The 16,021-nt window shown below is 33.9% G+C and overlaps 2 protein-coding genes across 4 annotated transcripts; both read right to left on the reverse strand.

Annotated features, from left to right (window-relative positions):
* Positions 1-42: 42 nt before the first annotated feature.
* On the reverse strand, positions 43-5,840 carry LOC108210545 (calcium/calmodulin-regulated receptor-like kinase 2). 3 transcript variants are annotated; one of them, XM_017381872.2, is made up of 9 exons: positions 5,637-5,840; positions 4,901-5,013; positions 3,799-4,184; positions 3,268-3,421; positions 2,370-2,496; positions 1,869-1,954; positions 1,715-1,786; positions 610-813; positions 43-517 (listed from the first exon to the last, which is right to left on the reverse strand). In XM_017381872.2, the coding sequence occupies exons 3-9, from the start codon at positions 4,122-4,124 to the stop codon at positions 221-223; spliced, it is 1,266 nt and encodes a 421-aa protein (XP_017237361.1). In that variant the 5' UTR covers positions 4,125-4,184; positions 4,901-5,013; positions 5,637-5,840; the 3' UTR covers positions 43-220. The 3 variants fall into 3 exon arrangements, with proteins under 3 accessions (XP_017237361.1, XP_017237360.1, XP_063945175.1); XM_017381871.2 differs by lacking the exon at positions 4,901-5,013 and having other exon boundaries at positions 5,637-5,839; XM_064089105.1 differs by lacking the exons at positions 4,901-5,013; positions 5,637-5,840 and adding an exon at positions 5,399-5,519.
* Positions 5,841-7,786: 1,946 nt separating this feature from the next.
* On the reverse strand, positions 7,787-11,326 carry LOC108211349 (rhamnogalacturonan I rhamnosyltransferase 1). Its single transcript, XM_017382922.2, has 8 exons — positions 10,548-11,326; positions 10,179-10,246; positions 9,990-10,078; positions 9,739-9,904; positions 9,330-9,619; positions 9,032-9,236; positions 8,768-8,925; positions 7,787-8,358 (listed from the first exon to the last, which is right to left on the reverse strand). Exons 1-8 carry the CDS (start codon positions 10,846-10,848, stop codon positions 8,112-8,114), a joined length of 1,524 nt encoding a protein of 507 aa, XP_017238411.1. The 5' UTR covers positions 10,849-11,326; the 3' UTR covers positions 7,787-8,111.
* Positions 11,327-16,021: the final 4,695 nt, after the last annotated feature.

Genomic DNA, 16,021 nt, shown 5'->3' on the forward strand with positions numbered 1-16,021 from the left:
TAAATACTCCTAAGATTACCATTAGGAGCAAAAAAATTCTACTCACGCTAAACCACTAATTACTTGATTTCCCTTATAAAATGAAATTCGGGAGTAAGTGGGTTTACTGGCCTCAAACATAAAACTGGGATGACAAGATCTTCAGGCTACTACCATATATGCATCATATATGCATCTGTTGTACAAGTTACAAAAATAAAAATAACTTATAAGGGATCTTTTAAGCTCTCTCAGCTATGCTGGTTAGTCTACCCATTTCTATGTGTTGCGACTCTATTCGGCTAACCACACTTGAAAAATCGTCTTCTGATAATGACAACACATTTTTTTTACCCATGTGCCTCTGTTTGATTTTAGATATTGCCTGCATAACCTCCCCAACTGAGGGGCGTTTCCTGGGTGTGCTGTGCAAGCATTTATGGGCAATGTGAGCGAGGCTACGCACTTCTTCAACATTACATGTTCCAACCAGTCGTTTATCAAGAATTTCATCAATGCCGTCTGAACTCATGGCGGCCTTTAGTGAAAGGAGAAAAAATTTATAATGTCCAACGATCATTTGGTACAATTGCAGAATAATACACAGGATTTGTTAAAATAGTTTCTTACCAGATTAATGTATTCCATCAAGTTTTGGTGTGGATGGATGGCTGTAATGAGTTCATAGAGTATGATTCCAAAACTATAAATGTCACTCTTTGCTGTGAACTTGTTTGTTGATATGTACGTAGGATCAATGTAACCATAAGTTCCTTTAAGGCCTGAATTACTGCGACCAAATTTCTCTTCCTTCGACAGCCCAAAATCAGCAACCTGTTTGAAAGGGATGACTGTAAATGTTAGGATGCTAGTAAAGAAAACCAGAATTTATCTGTGCATATTCTAGGTTCATACTGGGTAAACTTACTCACCATTTCTTAATAATAAGACAGACGTACTCTGCAGACATTTACTGATCTTATCAGGTTTACAAAACAATATTTAAACAGAGATGTGGAGAGCATGTTTAAGAGCCTGATTAAGCCGAAAACTCAGTTAAGTGCCAAGTTTCCGCTTTGCTTTGAGAAATCCTAGCCACTTCTAAGAAGCGCTGGCTAAGCGCCAAAAGCTTATACCACACATTTAAAAAGGGGCTTACATGTGAAGTTCTAACATCAATTTAAACCATAATAAGTAGAAAGATGAACCGCGGCGAAGATTTTGAGAATTTTCTAAGAAAAAGATAATGGTTGAAAAATGAAAACAATTATATGTTAGATGTACTTGTGCTTCCTGTATTATATAAAAACAAGTTGTATATTGTTGACTAGACTACTTGAACCTGTTTGTACTGTACACTGTTGTTTCTTCTTAATTACTACTCCCTATATAGTATAAGAGTCATTAAATATACATGTATGGGTTGAGGTTTTTAGTGTGCTTCCTTTTGACAAAGCAAGTTGTATATTATTGACTAGACTATTTGAACCTGTTTGTAATGTACAATGTTGTTTCTTCTTAATTACTATATAGTATAATAGTCATTAAATATACGTATACGGGTTGTATTTTCTCGTGTTCTTTTCGACAAAGCATACACTTAAGCACCCGAGACCCTTCTGCTTTACACTTTAATCAATTGTTTCCTCAACTATACATCCTGGTTTCCATTAAATCATCTAGACAGGGATCACGCAATGTAATTAAACAACTGTGGATGGTGCAAATTATTTACCTTTGCTCTATACAAATTGTCCAATAATATATTAGCAGACTTCAAATCACGGTGTATGACAGCTGGGACTGCCTGTTCAAAAAAGCTAAAATTAATATTCTTAATAATATATGTCCTTACTTAAGCTGAATATCTTGATGCTTAATGTGCTTACCCCGTCATGAAGATATTCGAGCCCATGAGAAATGTCAAGTGCAATTTGCAACCGTTCTTCCCAGTTCAAAGTTCTCTTCTCCTCATCTAAGTGTTTCAGATCAGGAAAATCAAAACATTTGATCAAACCCTTGGCAGAAAGAAATCTTAATGCAGTACTGTATTAAATAATCAGAAGGTATGATGAAAAGACCCCGAGATTTGGCATGTCTGACAAAATTGTGCATTAAGAATCTAAGCAATGAGTTATTTGCTCAAGCGCTCATGGCATCATATGACATTGTTATGTTGTGGCTCTTAATTTATATAACTCTTGCAGATCAGCAGTGATACTACTGCATACAAACGAATTACCAGATATATTACTTAAGGAAAAGCAAATCTGTCAAACATGTTTTGAAAGCAAGTAACCAAGTCTTCATTGCTTTCCAATTATTAGGCAGTTCGGAAGCTCCTAAAGGAATAATACTTTGAAAATAGGGAAGTGCATGCCGCAACTAACCATATAAAAAGGTTGCCAGACTACCACTACTCATGAACTCATAAATCAACATGTGTGCCCCTTTATCTACACAATATCCAACCAAGTTCACCAAATTCCTGTGATGCAGTCTACCAAGTAGAGAGACCTGCAGATAGATTAGGCCAACTATCTTAGTTGATTACACAAATAAGATTCACACAGAGGATACTCTATAGGAAAATGGAGCCACACAGTAATAAGGAAACAATCTTCAGAAATTATACAAGGTACAAAATTGGGGTTCATAATACAAGAAAAGAATTGGATAACTATAGCTTTACATTAATTTGTTGCTTCTACATGGACCCTCCTGTGCAACCCTCCTCAGCTGCTTTATTACCCATATATTTTTATCCCTAAACTGTTGTGCTAAAACCAATATCAACTCAGAATTACAATTGCTGTTTCGTTTTTAAGGTGAAATATAAATTTCAAAATTTTTGCCCTTCTCAAGGACATATTTTATCTCAACCTTGACTCTAACATGAGTTATATTCCAGAGACTGTATGTTATATTGTAAGCTAAATGTACATGTTTAAGACACAAAGCATTCACATAAAATTTCTCAAGGACATATTCTATCTCAACCTTGAGTTTAACATGAGGTATATTCCAGAGACTGTATGTTATATTGTAAGCTTAATGTACATGTTTAAGATACAAAATATTAACATAAAATGAGCGTGACTGGATAGCCCAAGTTGCGGGTTTATCCTCTGTCGTCCTGGGATACCTGGGTTCGATTCTCGCTCAGCCCTCATTTCTAAGGCATATAAGCCTAAATATTAAAAAAAAGTATTCACATAAAGTTAATGTTGAATATATTGAACTAAACCAAACGAAAAAAAATATACAAGTCCAATATCTAGCCTTTACCTCAGTTTGAAATTCTTTTTCTCCTTGTCTCGAATCAGAGGCAAGCACCTTGACAGCAACCATCTCCCCAGAAGGCATTTTTGCTTTATACACTGGGCCAAAGGCTCCCTGCCCCAGGATAGTTGTAAAGTTCTGCGTAGCTTTCTGGATATCCCTGAATAAACTTTCAATGTTATTACTTGTTTAAACAAAATTATAAATATGGAACGAAAGAAAAGGAAGCTATTTATAGACGGAACTCGTAAGTCCTGTTAAGTTCAATAAGATAATCTGTGCTTATACACTGTTGAGTGCGCACAAAAATTTTAGGTGACACTCTGGTCACTGGTGGACACAGGACAATGATTAGCCACAACCAGACACCATGTCATAACTCACATCATATTCATTTTCTATGATATAACATTTTTAGTATTTGAAGTCGAGATACATTACCAAGAACAAAGGGATGTTCAATCAGGCCATCAGAATTACAAATAAAAACCAATAGACTAAAACTTGTCTTCACTTTGAGATCAGAGATAAACATACTTGTAAGGGTATCTAGGTATACCACTTGTGGGAGCAATCTTATCCTTGCTATGGTGACTCCACCACAAATGCTGAGATTTTTGTGCAGGATGATCTATAATCTTAACAGTAACAGAATCAGAGAATGATGCACTTGAGTCAAAGCTCTTGTCCTGACCATTCCTACGTATAGGAAGAGTTGACAAGGATCGTTCATTTGCTTGTTGCTGCAGATTAGCATGCTTTCTGAACCACCGTATGCCAAAATAGACCAGAGAAGCTACAACAACTCCAACAGCAACACCGACGGAAACCCCGATAATGACTAAAGCAGATCTCTGAACCATTCTAAGGGCTTTTTTTAGACAGTGGCAATTTGAACATCTTGCATGGAGGCCGCAAACTCACTAGAAAGAATAATAATGACATGAGCAGTCTAAAGAGAAATGATGAACGATTAAAATATTCGTGTAAGTTTTACGAACACATATAGTTCATATCCACTGTGAAAATACATGAGATAAACCATTGAATGTGCACAAAAACCATAATCTCACAGTGAACAGCACCTGTGTGAGTTATGACTTGAAGGTCATTATTATGAGTAGTGATTACTCTCAGTTAGTAATCTATTACAAAAATCATTTGGTTCCGATCATAAATTAAAATTAGCAGTCATGACTATTACTCTCAAGCCTCTCCGCTCATATTAGTTTCATTTTTTTAAGGGAATCAACATCCTGCAATCATATAATTATTTTCAAAAGACACATCATACATGGCTGACTCCTTTCTGCAAGTCTCAGCTTGCTGTCGTACTAGCAAAAACAGTGAGCAACTTGGACATTTGATAATTTACCTATGTCACTCCGCACTTCATTTGCTTTAAACTCATGCTAAATGGTTTCAGCAAACACAGCTAAAGTATATGTAAAATAATTAGAATATAAACCAAATCAAAGTCTTCATTTGTGTTTTTCTATTACGATCTAAAATATAATAAGCCTTACATTTTCTAATTAGTATTTCACTTCAAAATTTGATGAAGCCCCAAGAGAAGCTGTAAATGAGAAAATTTCCTATTTAACCTCAATGAATATATCTAAACTTGCGAGAAACTTACATGTTCACCCATAAGAGCAGCAATGACAAAACCTTTGTAGATAATTCCACCAGAATTCATTTTGTTAGTAACTTAGTATTTCACAGTGATCTTATCTTTCGTAAAAATCATCACTGCATTATAAGACGCAGCAATAATAGAATTATTCAAACTTTACAGAATTTCGTGGATAGCAGGCCAGATTACAACTAACTTAAGAAGGCTTTGGTGCGGATTATCAAATATACAAGTAAGTACTATATAAACAATATTAGTAACCTTTATCTCGTAAATCGTAATGACATTCATATGGGAATATCTCAAAAGAAATTTCAATACAGAAATTTCATGAAGATGTTTGTAACATGTAAACAAGAATTCCTTTACACTGCAACAATGATAGAGACAATTTACAACAAAAACCCAACAAAATGGCATGAATACTACAAACAAACTTCTAATATAGGCTATAGCAATTAGCAAATGATCAAAGTCAAGTCAACAAAAGTCAACACTTACAACAGCAAAAATCTCAGAAGAAGCAAATCACCATTCTTGAATTCTACAATCGATCATCTCATAATCACCAAAAGGAGAGAAATAATATAATAAAATCTTGTTCTTCACTAACAATCAGAAGCATCATAGAACAAATCAAGAACACAATCTAAACAACAGAAAAAAAACCCTGATATAAATACACAAATCTAAAACAGACCCATTAATCAGTTCATTATATTAATACTAAATATCATACCTTTTTAAACTAAGAAATCAAAGCTTGTGGTTGAATCAAAAGGGTTTGTGAATTGTGCTGACTGGAGTCTTGTTAAAAAATGCAAAGTTTACTTAGAAAACACGGTTTTATATAAAGAAGAAGAGTTCGAGAAAGCATTAAATTTGGTGGCGTTGTTTTGGGCGATTATTCTTTCTAACAAACCCACCAAAAAGCAAAAAATACAATAAATATATTATGAATAATAATATTTTAGTACTTGCTCGGCTGGCCTGCTGCTAGTCTGCTACGATGTGGAAATAAGGGCGCGTTTGGTTCGGGGTAGACCAAGCTAGGCTCGGGGATTATTTATGGAAAAAATGGGGGCACGTGGTTTGTACTTCTGGGACCGGGTTAATTCAACCAAACACCCGTCAGAAAAAGCTAGTAGCAATAGTAGTTTTATTAGGTGAAAAAGATGGTACAAAATTTTAGTGTACAATGTATCAATATGAAATAATCATCTTGATGATAGGTGGACCGAGGATGATAATTGTGAATACGAGAACAAGTATTCAGAGGAAGTGGAAGAAATAATTTGTTATTTATTTATATTTTATAGTTTTTGTTTTTCATTTTTTATATTTCAAAAAGATGTAAAAGAAAATTTTAAGATGTGGAAGAAAAATTTATATTTCTCATTTTAACTCTGTCCAGCAATTAAAAAGAACTGAATAGGCTTTGTCCCGTACTTACAAAATGTTGGATGCAAGTTATAATTATGATCACGGATCCTGACATATATATGACGGAGACTAGGACCTTTTACTGCGTAGATTATTGAAAATAGTAATTATAATTTTAACTATGATATACGAACAACATCCCTGGTAAAGTAGACATGGTTTAGGGTTTAAGTTAACAAAATTTTGGTCCGGGTTCAACATATATTTAATGGTGCAAGCCTCTCTCTTGTCTTGCCTATTCATCGATTTTTACAAGTAGAAGTCCCAAATTAATTAATTACTTTACTTTCTTTTTAATTTTTGAATAAGAGTACTCCTTCTCGGGAAATTTAGATTCAGTCTGATTTTTCTTGTTTTGTAGTTATGCTCCAGATATATTCTCTCAAAAATTCTTAGTTAGATCATCGAAAATTTCGCTGTCTTTCTTCTCTATTTGAAGCGGGTGGATTTTCGCTCAGATTTATCTTGTTTTTGTGGTTCCGCTTCAGATCAAAAGTTTATTTATCTTTATTTATTATTTTGGTTGGTGTAGCCTCTCCTTGATAGGTTATTTCTCTACTTGGTGAGAGTTTTAATTATTTCTCTCTTTTATTTCTGGAAGTATGATTTTTGATTTAGTGATAAAAGTTATTAAAGGGATTGCAATTATGATCGATAGTTCAAACATGATTAACTTCAATGGGAGGTGGAGAAGAAGGTACTTATAAATATCTCATATTCAATAAATCGCGTGACTCTAGAAAAAATGAATTAGCCAACGATTATTTATGTTTTATATTTGTTCGAGACAACTGTTTTTTAGATGCCGTATGACTTTTTACTATTAAATACTCCCTCTGGTCCTTTATATAAGGCACCTTGACTTTTTGCACATTGTTTTAGGAGCTTTGACCACATATTTAAACTTAATATTTTTAAATTTTTCTTTTTCTGAATAAAAATATAACATAAATATTATTATTCAGAAAAAGAAAATTTAAAAATATTAAGTTTAAATAGGTGGTCAAAGCTCCTAAAATAATGTGCAAAAAGTCAAGGTGCCTTATATAAAGGACCAGAGGGAGTAGTATTTACTAAAAACAAGACCAAGTGCTGTGGCAAAAATTTAACACTAAAACAAGAAGTTGCATTTAATAACTTAACTGGATTCATGGGTGCTTGCCCATGGCCGGCAAGCAAGAGGGAATTTTTAGTAAAAGTTATAAAAATCGACTATACAATTTGTATTTGGTAGCCAAGCCTTAACTAATGGACCAAATCAATGTTGATGCATTTCATTATATCATAATAAGTATCGTCACTTTTGGGCATTTCAAATGAAGTTGCTGCCATATGCAAGTGGTTTAATCTATCTCAATATTGGTCCATACTTTAAGTATTCAAGTATGGGTAAATGTGTGCTGCATATTCAAATTTGAATAAATAACAACTCCAACTCTCTAAGAATTGACAAACACTTGAATCTATGTACTTGGTCTTGTTGGATCAGACACACCAAGAAACTTTTGACAATTGACAAGCGTACATAAATTGCAACTAAAACTGGATTTTGTTTATTCTCTGTACAGGAATTTGAATAATGACAGTTATAGTGTAAATCATTACATATAATTATAGCGAATTTGCTTTAAAGAACTTGCTGGGACATGCCCTCCAGCCAAAAACTCAACGAATTTGAGCATGCAGTAACCACTAAGTCTGATTGTTTCTCTACGACTATACACGAGCAGTGTATATATATCAAAACTAGTTTTGTATAATGACAGAGCGATCATGTGTACCTAAAAGGCTTAACCAAGGATTGCAAACACTCATGTGGATTGGCATAGAAATAGTCTTCTTCTTTTGGTCTTTCAGGGACCACGAGTCTCTCTCTTGGGCTCCCCATACGATCTACATGTGCCTCCTTCACTGTATAAGCAAATTCATCCCAGCTTAACGATCCAGTGCGATAATGATCAACCAGATCAACTATAAGCTTTCTGTCCAATGAAATAGTTTTCTTGTATCCCAAATATCTGAAAAAGTTAAGATGCATCTTAGGACTGAAAGTAGGAGACTGTGCTTTGCAAGGAAAGAATGAACCGAGCTTGGAAGATTTAAACATTATTACATACTAGAGCAATTTTGTATTTCCTCACATCAAATGAGATGTTAGATAACTAAAAATTGACCAAATTATACGAAATATACTACCAACAACACACAAAATATGCAAAAAATTAGATGCTCATAGGGCTACACCAAAAGCAATCTAGTTTCATATCTCCCAGTTCAGAATAAGCAAATATATATCAATAGAATTTTAGAATGGCTTTGGAAAAACAGCATGACACCTTTAGCACACAAGTGAAGAGGTACAGAAGAGTGTGACAAGCTAAAACAATTAGGTTATAAACAGAAACGAATGATTTAGATGTATTATACCTTCTATGACCTTCAACAACTTTAGCCATATTTCCATCATATGTAGGTACAAATATGTCACTCTCCAAGGAAACTAGATAATCCAGAGCGGCCATTTGTGATGAGTGATTCCGGAAATACCCCAATTCTGAAGGATCCAGCAGTTTCTCCTTTCTAACCTGTCCACAGAATTGGAGCAGAGTTTTACAAAATATGAGCAATCCTAAAAGATAAAAACTAATTTTCACCTTAGCCTAAGAGAATTCGCATCGCATAATCACTGACCAAATTTGGGAAAGCAGCTGCCAAGTTTGCCATTCTCCGTTCTCCACCATAAATTTCCCCAGCGGCAATATAAATTTGAACATCACGATCGATTCCCAAAGCAGTTAACACTAGAGCAGTTTCTTCAGGTGTCAAAGGACACAAGCCTTCTTTTCTTTTCAAGTCTGAATTTATATCTTTTTCTTTCCACCATGGATAAGCATATCTATTAATGCACATGTCAACCAAGTAAGAGCATATATAGATACTGGTCTATATATTTGTTATTTCTAGTCATCTAGTGTGCAACAAACAGTACCTCATTCTTGCTAGTTCTTTGACTTCCTCACTGTTGCAACCATGACTGCAGCCAGAGAAAGCCAACATATCCATCTCATATCTGAGATGGAGGACTACAAAAGGGCCATTTTGCCTTAAGATGCTGACAACTTTCCTACCCAGCTCCTCAATTTGGGGTGTGAACCTCAGAGCACTAAAATTAACTCTGCACCGCAACTTCTGAATCTCTAGTGGCAACCCATTATTTGCAAGTCGAGCATCGGTTCTATTCAAATGCACGACTTTGTACCTTTTCAATAAAGGAAGGATCTGTTTACAAAACAGTTGGATCAAATAGTTAGTTTATGGTCTGCACGAAAGCCGGAAGGTAGACAGAGAATAAGAAAGGCTACTGTTAGCATGTGTAATAGCAAAAAAACTTAAAAAACCTTATGCTGATAGTAGGAATTGTTGGACCAACTAACAGGCGGTAATGAGTAGAACATTCCAAGATCCACTCTTCTCTTAAGCCGTGGTGGCAACTCTTTTAAAATTCGTACCTCACTTCTCAAGGAGGTAATGAAATGATTAACATCAAATATGTCCTTGAACTCACTGCCATATGTCAGAAATTCTTAGCAAACAGTAGTACAGAAAATATGACGCCGCATTGAAATACAACAAAAGCTAATAAGCAAACCTTGAATCTGCCCAAAATGAACTTTTATCTAGCTCTGGAACAATAAGTGTGACATTCAGATATCTTGCAATAGCAACCATGTCGCAGATCTGCACACAGTTTGTCACGTGAACAAAGTTAGATAAAAAGACTAATTACACAAGAAAAATTATGAAGTGGTAATCACAATAATTAAAACTTTCAACTCACTGCTCCTCGCATTTGATTGAGTCCTCCATTGCAAGAAACCATAAGATACCCATTGTTTTTATACACTCCTGAAACCAGCAACATAATTCGTAAGTTCAAGGGAAATTCAAACGCACACCCACAACAAAAACCCAGGCCTGACTTTAAATCATAAAAGCAATCATCACCAGAACCATATAGCATAGATACCAAAATCATTTAAATACAAACATATAATTCAAAGACTGCAACACCGTTCTAGACAGCTTTCAAGAAAAATAATTACAGTATTTAAGTTGTACCATATATAGTTTTCAGAACAGAAACGCCAACCCTTGAGCAAATCACAAAACACACTCACAGGCAAAAATAAGAAAGGATATTACTCACTCTTAGGCGGATAATAAACATTCGGATGCACATGCAAAACCTCAACCTGATCACTCATATTTGGAGTAAAACAAGAAGGCCAAGTCTTCAACAATCTCGGACCCCAAACCTCCCCCATTGTCAACAACCGAATAACAAAACTCCAAAGCAACAACGTTGTCATTCCTCGAACAATCCACAGTAACGTTCGAGCATGAGAAATCATCAAATTCTGTCTTTCTTCATGAATTTCACCAACAAACTTCATAATAATTCTCCTCTCCTTCTCTTTCTCTTCCCTCTTTTCATCTAATTTACACATCTCGACAAATCACTTCACAAAATTGAAATCAACAAACATACACCTCAACACACATCAAAAAGTTAACCTAATGCCTAAATATGTAGACTAAACTGATAAATTTGAAATATATTAAATTAATGCGAATTTAAACTCCTGAAAAGTAGCTTGATCCAATTAAATTCATCATAAATATAGCAGAAATCAAGACTGAATCACAAATTCAAACATTAAAATATATAATTAGTTACACACATTTGAATTAAATAATAGTTAATGTAGTACAAGATAGAAACTCCAGAGTAGTTGCCTCACTGATTAAACAAATCACATATACTCTTTGCCTCAAATCAAGACGAATCTAAAAGTCAAACATTACACACACACACACAGTATTAAATTCTGTATATGCAAATCGCCTCGAAAACTGAAAAACAGTAGGTAAAAGTGAAAACACTTTAAACAGTTGAGGTAAAAGTGCGAGTGAAGCTTTTAGAGTAACAAACAAGTATACTTACAAATACAATGTATGTATACACAAGTGATTTTAGAGTTGAGCGGTGAGTTTTCAGTTGCTGCAGTTTACGTGTAATGTAACAAATTGAATGGAGGATAGGGAGTTTGTGAGAATTTTCCGGCGATTTTTGCCGGGAAACTTGCGGAGAGACCGGAGAGATGTGAGCGGGGAGAGACGGTTTGGTTTGTTTTGATTGGTTGGTCGATGATTAGAATTTAGAAACCGGTACTTTTTTACAAGCAGCGGTAGTTACAGCGCGGGTGCCCTCTTTTGACTGCGTCCCGGATATCTCAATTTAGACTACTTTCATGACCGTCTTTGTAAAATGCGAAAATCCAAGGTAATCGAAAATAAATCAGAACGATTAACCAGATTTTAATCTGAATTAATTTCATATTATTTTCAAAATTATATATAATTAATTTAATAATATATATTTAGAATTTTTAAAATCAAAATAACATAAATTTATATATCAAAAATATTATCCATATTATATATAGTAATATCGTTAGGAAAAGAATGTATGAATTTTTAAGGTATAATACAAAACACTACATCTTTTTATTATTTTGTATTTTAATTAAAATGGATTTCAATATCCTGTTCTTTTTTTAAATTTTACTTTATTTTATAAATGACCAATTTTAGATCGGTTATACCGATTTTTGATTATTTTATCTGATTTTTCATAAAAATTGATTTTTGACTCGATTAACACTTAATAGAGACAGAATCCGTCCCAACAGTGATTAATTCAAATTAGTCACAAACTTTTAAAATAGCATTTCACGGTTGTCAGGTTTTTTTATTGTTCATTGTATTAGAAAAATGTTCAAAATTTCTTAAGGTCTCAAATTGTTATTATTTTAATAGAGAAAAATGTCCTAAATTTTTCAGGATATACACAAGTGATTTTAGAGTTGAGCGGGAGTTTTCAGCTGCTGCAGTTTACGTGTAGTGTAACAAATTGAATGGAGGATGAGCGGTGAATAACAGTAACAAATTGAATGGAGGATGAGCGGTGAATAACAGTTTAGTTTGTTTACCCAACTTAATGCCTCTCTGATGCCAAAAGCTTCTGCTGAATCAGGATTAACTTGATCGCGTAAACATTTTGATCTTGCTTCAATCAGTGCACCTTCACGATCTCTAACTACGAATGCGTGACTATAGCAATTTGAATCTTCAAAAATGGCCGCGTCAGAATTTATCTTAACACTATTAATCATGGGACTGTGCCAGTGTTCATCACCATCATTTTGGGTCATGTAACCCATAAAATGGTCAAAAGTTCTATCTTGAACACTCTTCCATTGGTTAAGAATAGAGTATGCCGACTCCACCAATTATGTGATCTCCAAACTACGTTGGTTCCATACGAGTTCATTTCGTTGCTTCCAAATCATCCAGCAGATCATAACAGTGATGTGAATCTGTTTAGAATCATGTTGTTGAAACACTAACTGTAACCACTGAGAAAAGGAGTTAAACTCTCCACTCATAAGTTGATTATGTACTCTTGCCCAGCATGTGACAGCATAAGAACATGTTACAAAAGGATGCAAAGCTGTTTTCGGAAACGCATTGCAGGTTGGACAAAGAGCACTAACATGGACTCTCCTTGCTCTGAGAACATCTTTTGTGGGCAAACAATTCGTCGACGTTAAAATAGCGTTGGACATGGGAATCTCCGTCCAGCGGTAAAAAAGCGCGGGACATATTAAAATTTTAATATGATCCTGGCCGCTGGATATTCATCCAACGTCCCAAAAACTATGTGTTACCTAACTGCTCCACAGCCATTAATGGCTGTGGACCGCTACCCTTAGAAACCGCTATTTTTTACGAGCAGCGGTAATCATTGCGTCTACACCCTCTTTTTACTGCGTCTCGGATTTATCCAATTCTAAATAATATTTAGGCTTATACTTTATATGACGGTTTCTGTAAGAGGCGGAAATCTAAGATAATGTAGAATTAATCAGAATGATTAATCGGATTTCAATTTGTATTAATCTAATATTATTTTCAAAATTATACATAATTAAATCTATTAATATATTTATAATTTATAAAATCATAATAACACAAATTTATATATCAAAATATTATCTATTATATAGTAATATCATTAAGAAAAATGTACGTATTTTTAACAAAATAATACAAAACACGACATCTTTTTATTATTTTGTATTTTAATTAAAATGGATTTCAATATCTAATTTCTTATCATTTTTTAAAATATTACTATTTAATGTATTTCACAATTGTCAGGTTTTTGTTTTTAATAGTTTAGTGTATTAGAAAAATGTTCAAAATTTTTTGATGTCTTGAAATTGTTACTATTTTAATAGAGAAAAATGTACTAAATTTTTCAATGATACACAAGTGGTTTTAGAGTTCAGCAGGAGTTTTCAGTAAGCAGTTGTAGCAATGAAATATTATTTTTCTCCCAAGACACAAACTATGGAAAAGTGTCTATAACTTCCCACGAAAACCTACTCCCCAACCTAGAGTAGTGTACGTAATGTAACAAATTGAATGGAGGATGAAGTTTGCGAGAATTTTCTGGCGATTTTTGTCGGGAAACTTGAGGAGAGAATGCTGAGATGTGGGAGGGTTGAGACGGTTTGATTTGTTTTGATTTGTTGGTCGATGTTTAGAAACTGTTATTTTTTTACAAGTAGCGATAATCATAACGTTTAGTGTCCTTCTTTTGACTGCGTCCTGGATTTACTCAACCGTAATATTTAGGCTTATTATTTTCGAGACAGTCTTTGTAAATTGCGAAAATCCAAAACAATCAAGGTTAACAACGATTTATCATATTATTAATCTGAATTAATTTAATATTATTTTTAAAATTAATTGTTATGAAATTTATTAATATATACTTACAATTTATAAAATCAAATAGCATAAATTTATATCCAAAATGTTATATATATATATATATATATATGAAAAGAATGTATGTCAAACACGACATCTTTTTACTATATTATATATTAATTGAAATGGATCTCAATATCTAATTTTTTATTATTATTTAAAATATTATTTTTTTATAACTGATTTTTGATCGATTATACCGATTTTGACTATTTTATCCGATTTTTCAAAAAATAATTTTTAACTCGTATAACATTTAATAGAGACAAAATCCGACTAAATAGTGATTAATCCCGATTAATCACTAACTATTAGAATTGTGTTTCACGATTGTCAAATTATTATTTTTTATTGTTCAATGTATTAGAAAAATGTTCAAAATTTCCTAATGTCTCGAAATTATTATCCATTTTAATAGAGAAAAATATCTGAATTTTTTTTATCAAATGTTATGACAGACAAATATCGTATCTTAATTGAATGATTTATATAAATATCGAGTCCTATTATTAATATGAGTGATTGACACTTTGCACCCCTTATGTTTAGGCACTTTTTCGATTTGGTCTTAAACAATTTTTTTTGGCAGTATACACCCCAAAGTTTGAAAAGCGCTTCGCTTTGCACCCCTTTGACCAATCTCCGTTAATTGATCGTTAAAGTTAACAGATTTCAGATTTTCATTTTGCACCCCACAATTTTAATTTTTTTCATGAGTGTTTTGAAATATTTTTTTTCAGTAAAAAATATTTTCCTCAAGACTGAAAAAAAAATATTTCAAAACCTAAGCGTCCTAAGATTACTTAAAGGTTGAAGAGAGAACAGCTCCCAAGAAATTTTCACCTTTTGTAGCATCAGACAACTGAGATTCGCAAATATACAGAAGAAGCCGCCTGAGAATTGTTGCGGATGGTACTTGCTTTGTAGCCACAAGGTATGCAGGTCTGGGAATCCCAGATGCTCGTTGAAGTGAACATCATCAGTCTCTGCATCTATTCGTAAGAATCTTTGGGAATGATAATTGTCATTAGAAGGCAAGTCCTGTTATTTGCATGTTACTTGTAAAAATGCATATTCGGGATCTGTGAAAGCTACGGATCTTGCTACGTCTCTGATGATGTCGTGAACTTTAGTTTCATTATCTTTTCCGGAGTCGAGCAACAAAGAAGATGCCTTGAGATAGTGAACCATAGCAAGCACTCTGAATTCTACATCTGGTTTACTAGTGCATCCCAGAGCTTCCCATATGTACTTTTCCTGGACTGGAACTCCTCGAAAGTGGTCCCAGGTTTTGGTACATTTTTAACCTCCGGAAGGTATGCAATCTCTCCAGTTAGATGTTCCTTTCCGGAATTGATGCGTTGAGTTACTGCATCGGCCTTCTTCACCACATTCCTACAAATTCGAAAACGGGAGATGGGATTAGGAATAGGCAGATACTGGATGCAGCTGCATGAAGGTGAAAGCTCTTCAGCAGCACTCTTCTGGATCTCTTCCACATCGGTCTCCCATTTTGATACATAGTCTTCGATTGTGTTCCCATTAGCTTTTTCTTCCCTAACTTAATTGGACATCTTTTCCTTCTCGATGCTAAGTTTCTCAATTTCAATATTGAGATTGTCAACAAGAGTTTGATAACAGAACATGTAGTGCAAACCCCGAAACACTGCATCAACTGTATATTCAGATACTTTCTCCACAAACTTTCCTACGATTGGAATGTCTGCTAAACCCACCATGATTATTGATTATTTTTCAGAAAGAATAACAATAATGATT

This window comes from Daucus carota, chromosome 3 (assembly GCF_001625215.2).
Source record: "Daucus carota subsp. sativus chromosome 3, DH1 v3.0, whole genome shotgun sequence".
Lineage (NCBI taxonomy): Eukaryota > Viridiplantae > Streptophyta > Magnoliopsida > Apiales > Apiaceae > Daucus > Daucus carota.

What these genes read in the sequence shown, in the direction of transcription:
- LOC108210545 (XM_017381872.2), bottom strand. Translation starts at nt 4,124, where the DNA reads ATGGTTCAGAGATCTGCTTTAGTCATTATCGGGGTTTCCGTCGGTGTT. An exon ending in AAAAAGAATTTCAAACTGAG is followed by an intron (nt 2,497 to 3,267) that starts GTAAAGGCTAGA and finishes ATCTATCTGCAG; the next exon opens with GTCTCTCTACTTGGTAGACT. An exon ending in TCGAATATCTTCATGACGGG is followed by an intron (nt 1,787 to 1,868) that starts GTAAGCACATTA and finishes TTTTTTGAACAG; the next exon opens with GCAGTCCCAGCTGTCATACA.
- LOC108211349 (XM_017382922.2), bottom strand. Translation starts at nt 10,848, where the DNA reads ATGTGTAAATTAGATGAAAAGAGGGAAGAGAAAGAGAAGGAGAGGAGA. An exon ending in ATTCCTACTATCAGCATAAG is followed by an intron (nt 9,620 to 9,738) that starts GTTTTTTAAGTT and finishes TTTTGTAAACAG; the next exon opens with ATCCTTCCTTTATTGAAAAG. An exon ending in CAGCTGCTTTCCCAAATTTG is followed by an intron (nt 8,926 to 9,031) that starts GTCAGTGATTAT and finishes TTCTGTGGACAG; the next exon opens with GTTAGAAAGGAGAAACTGCT.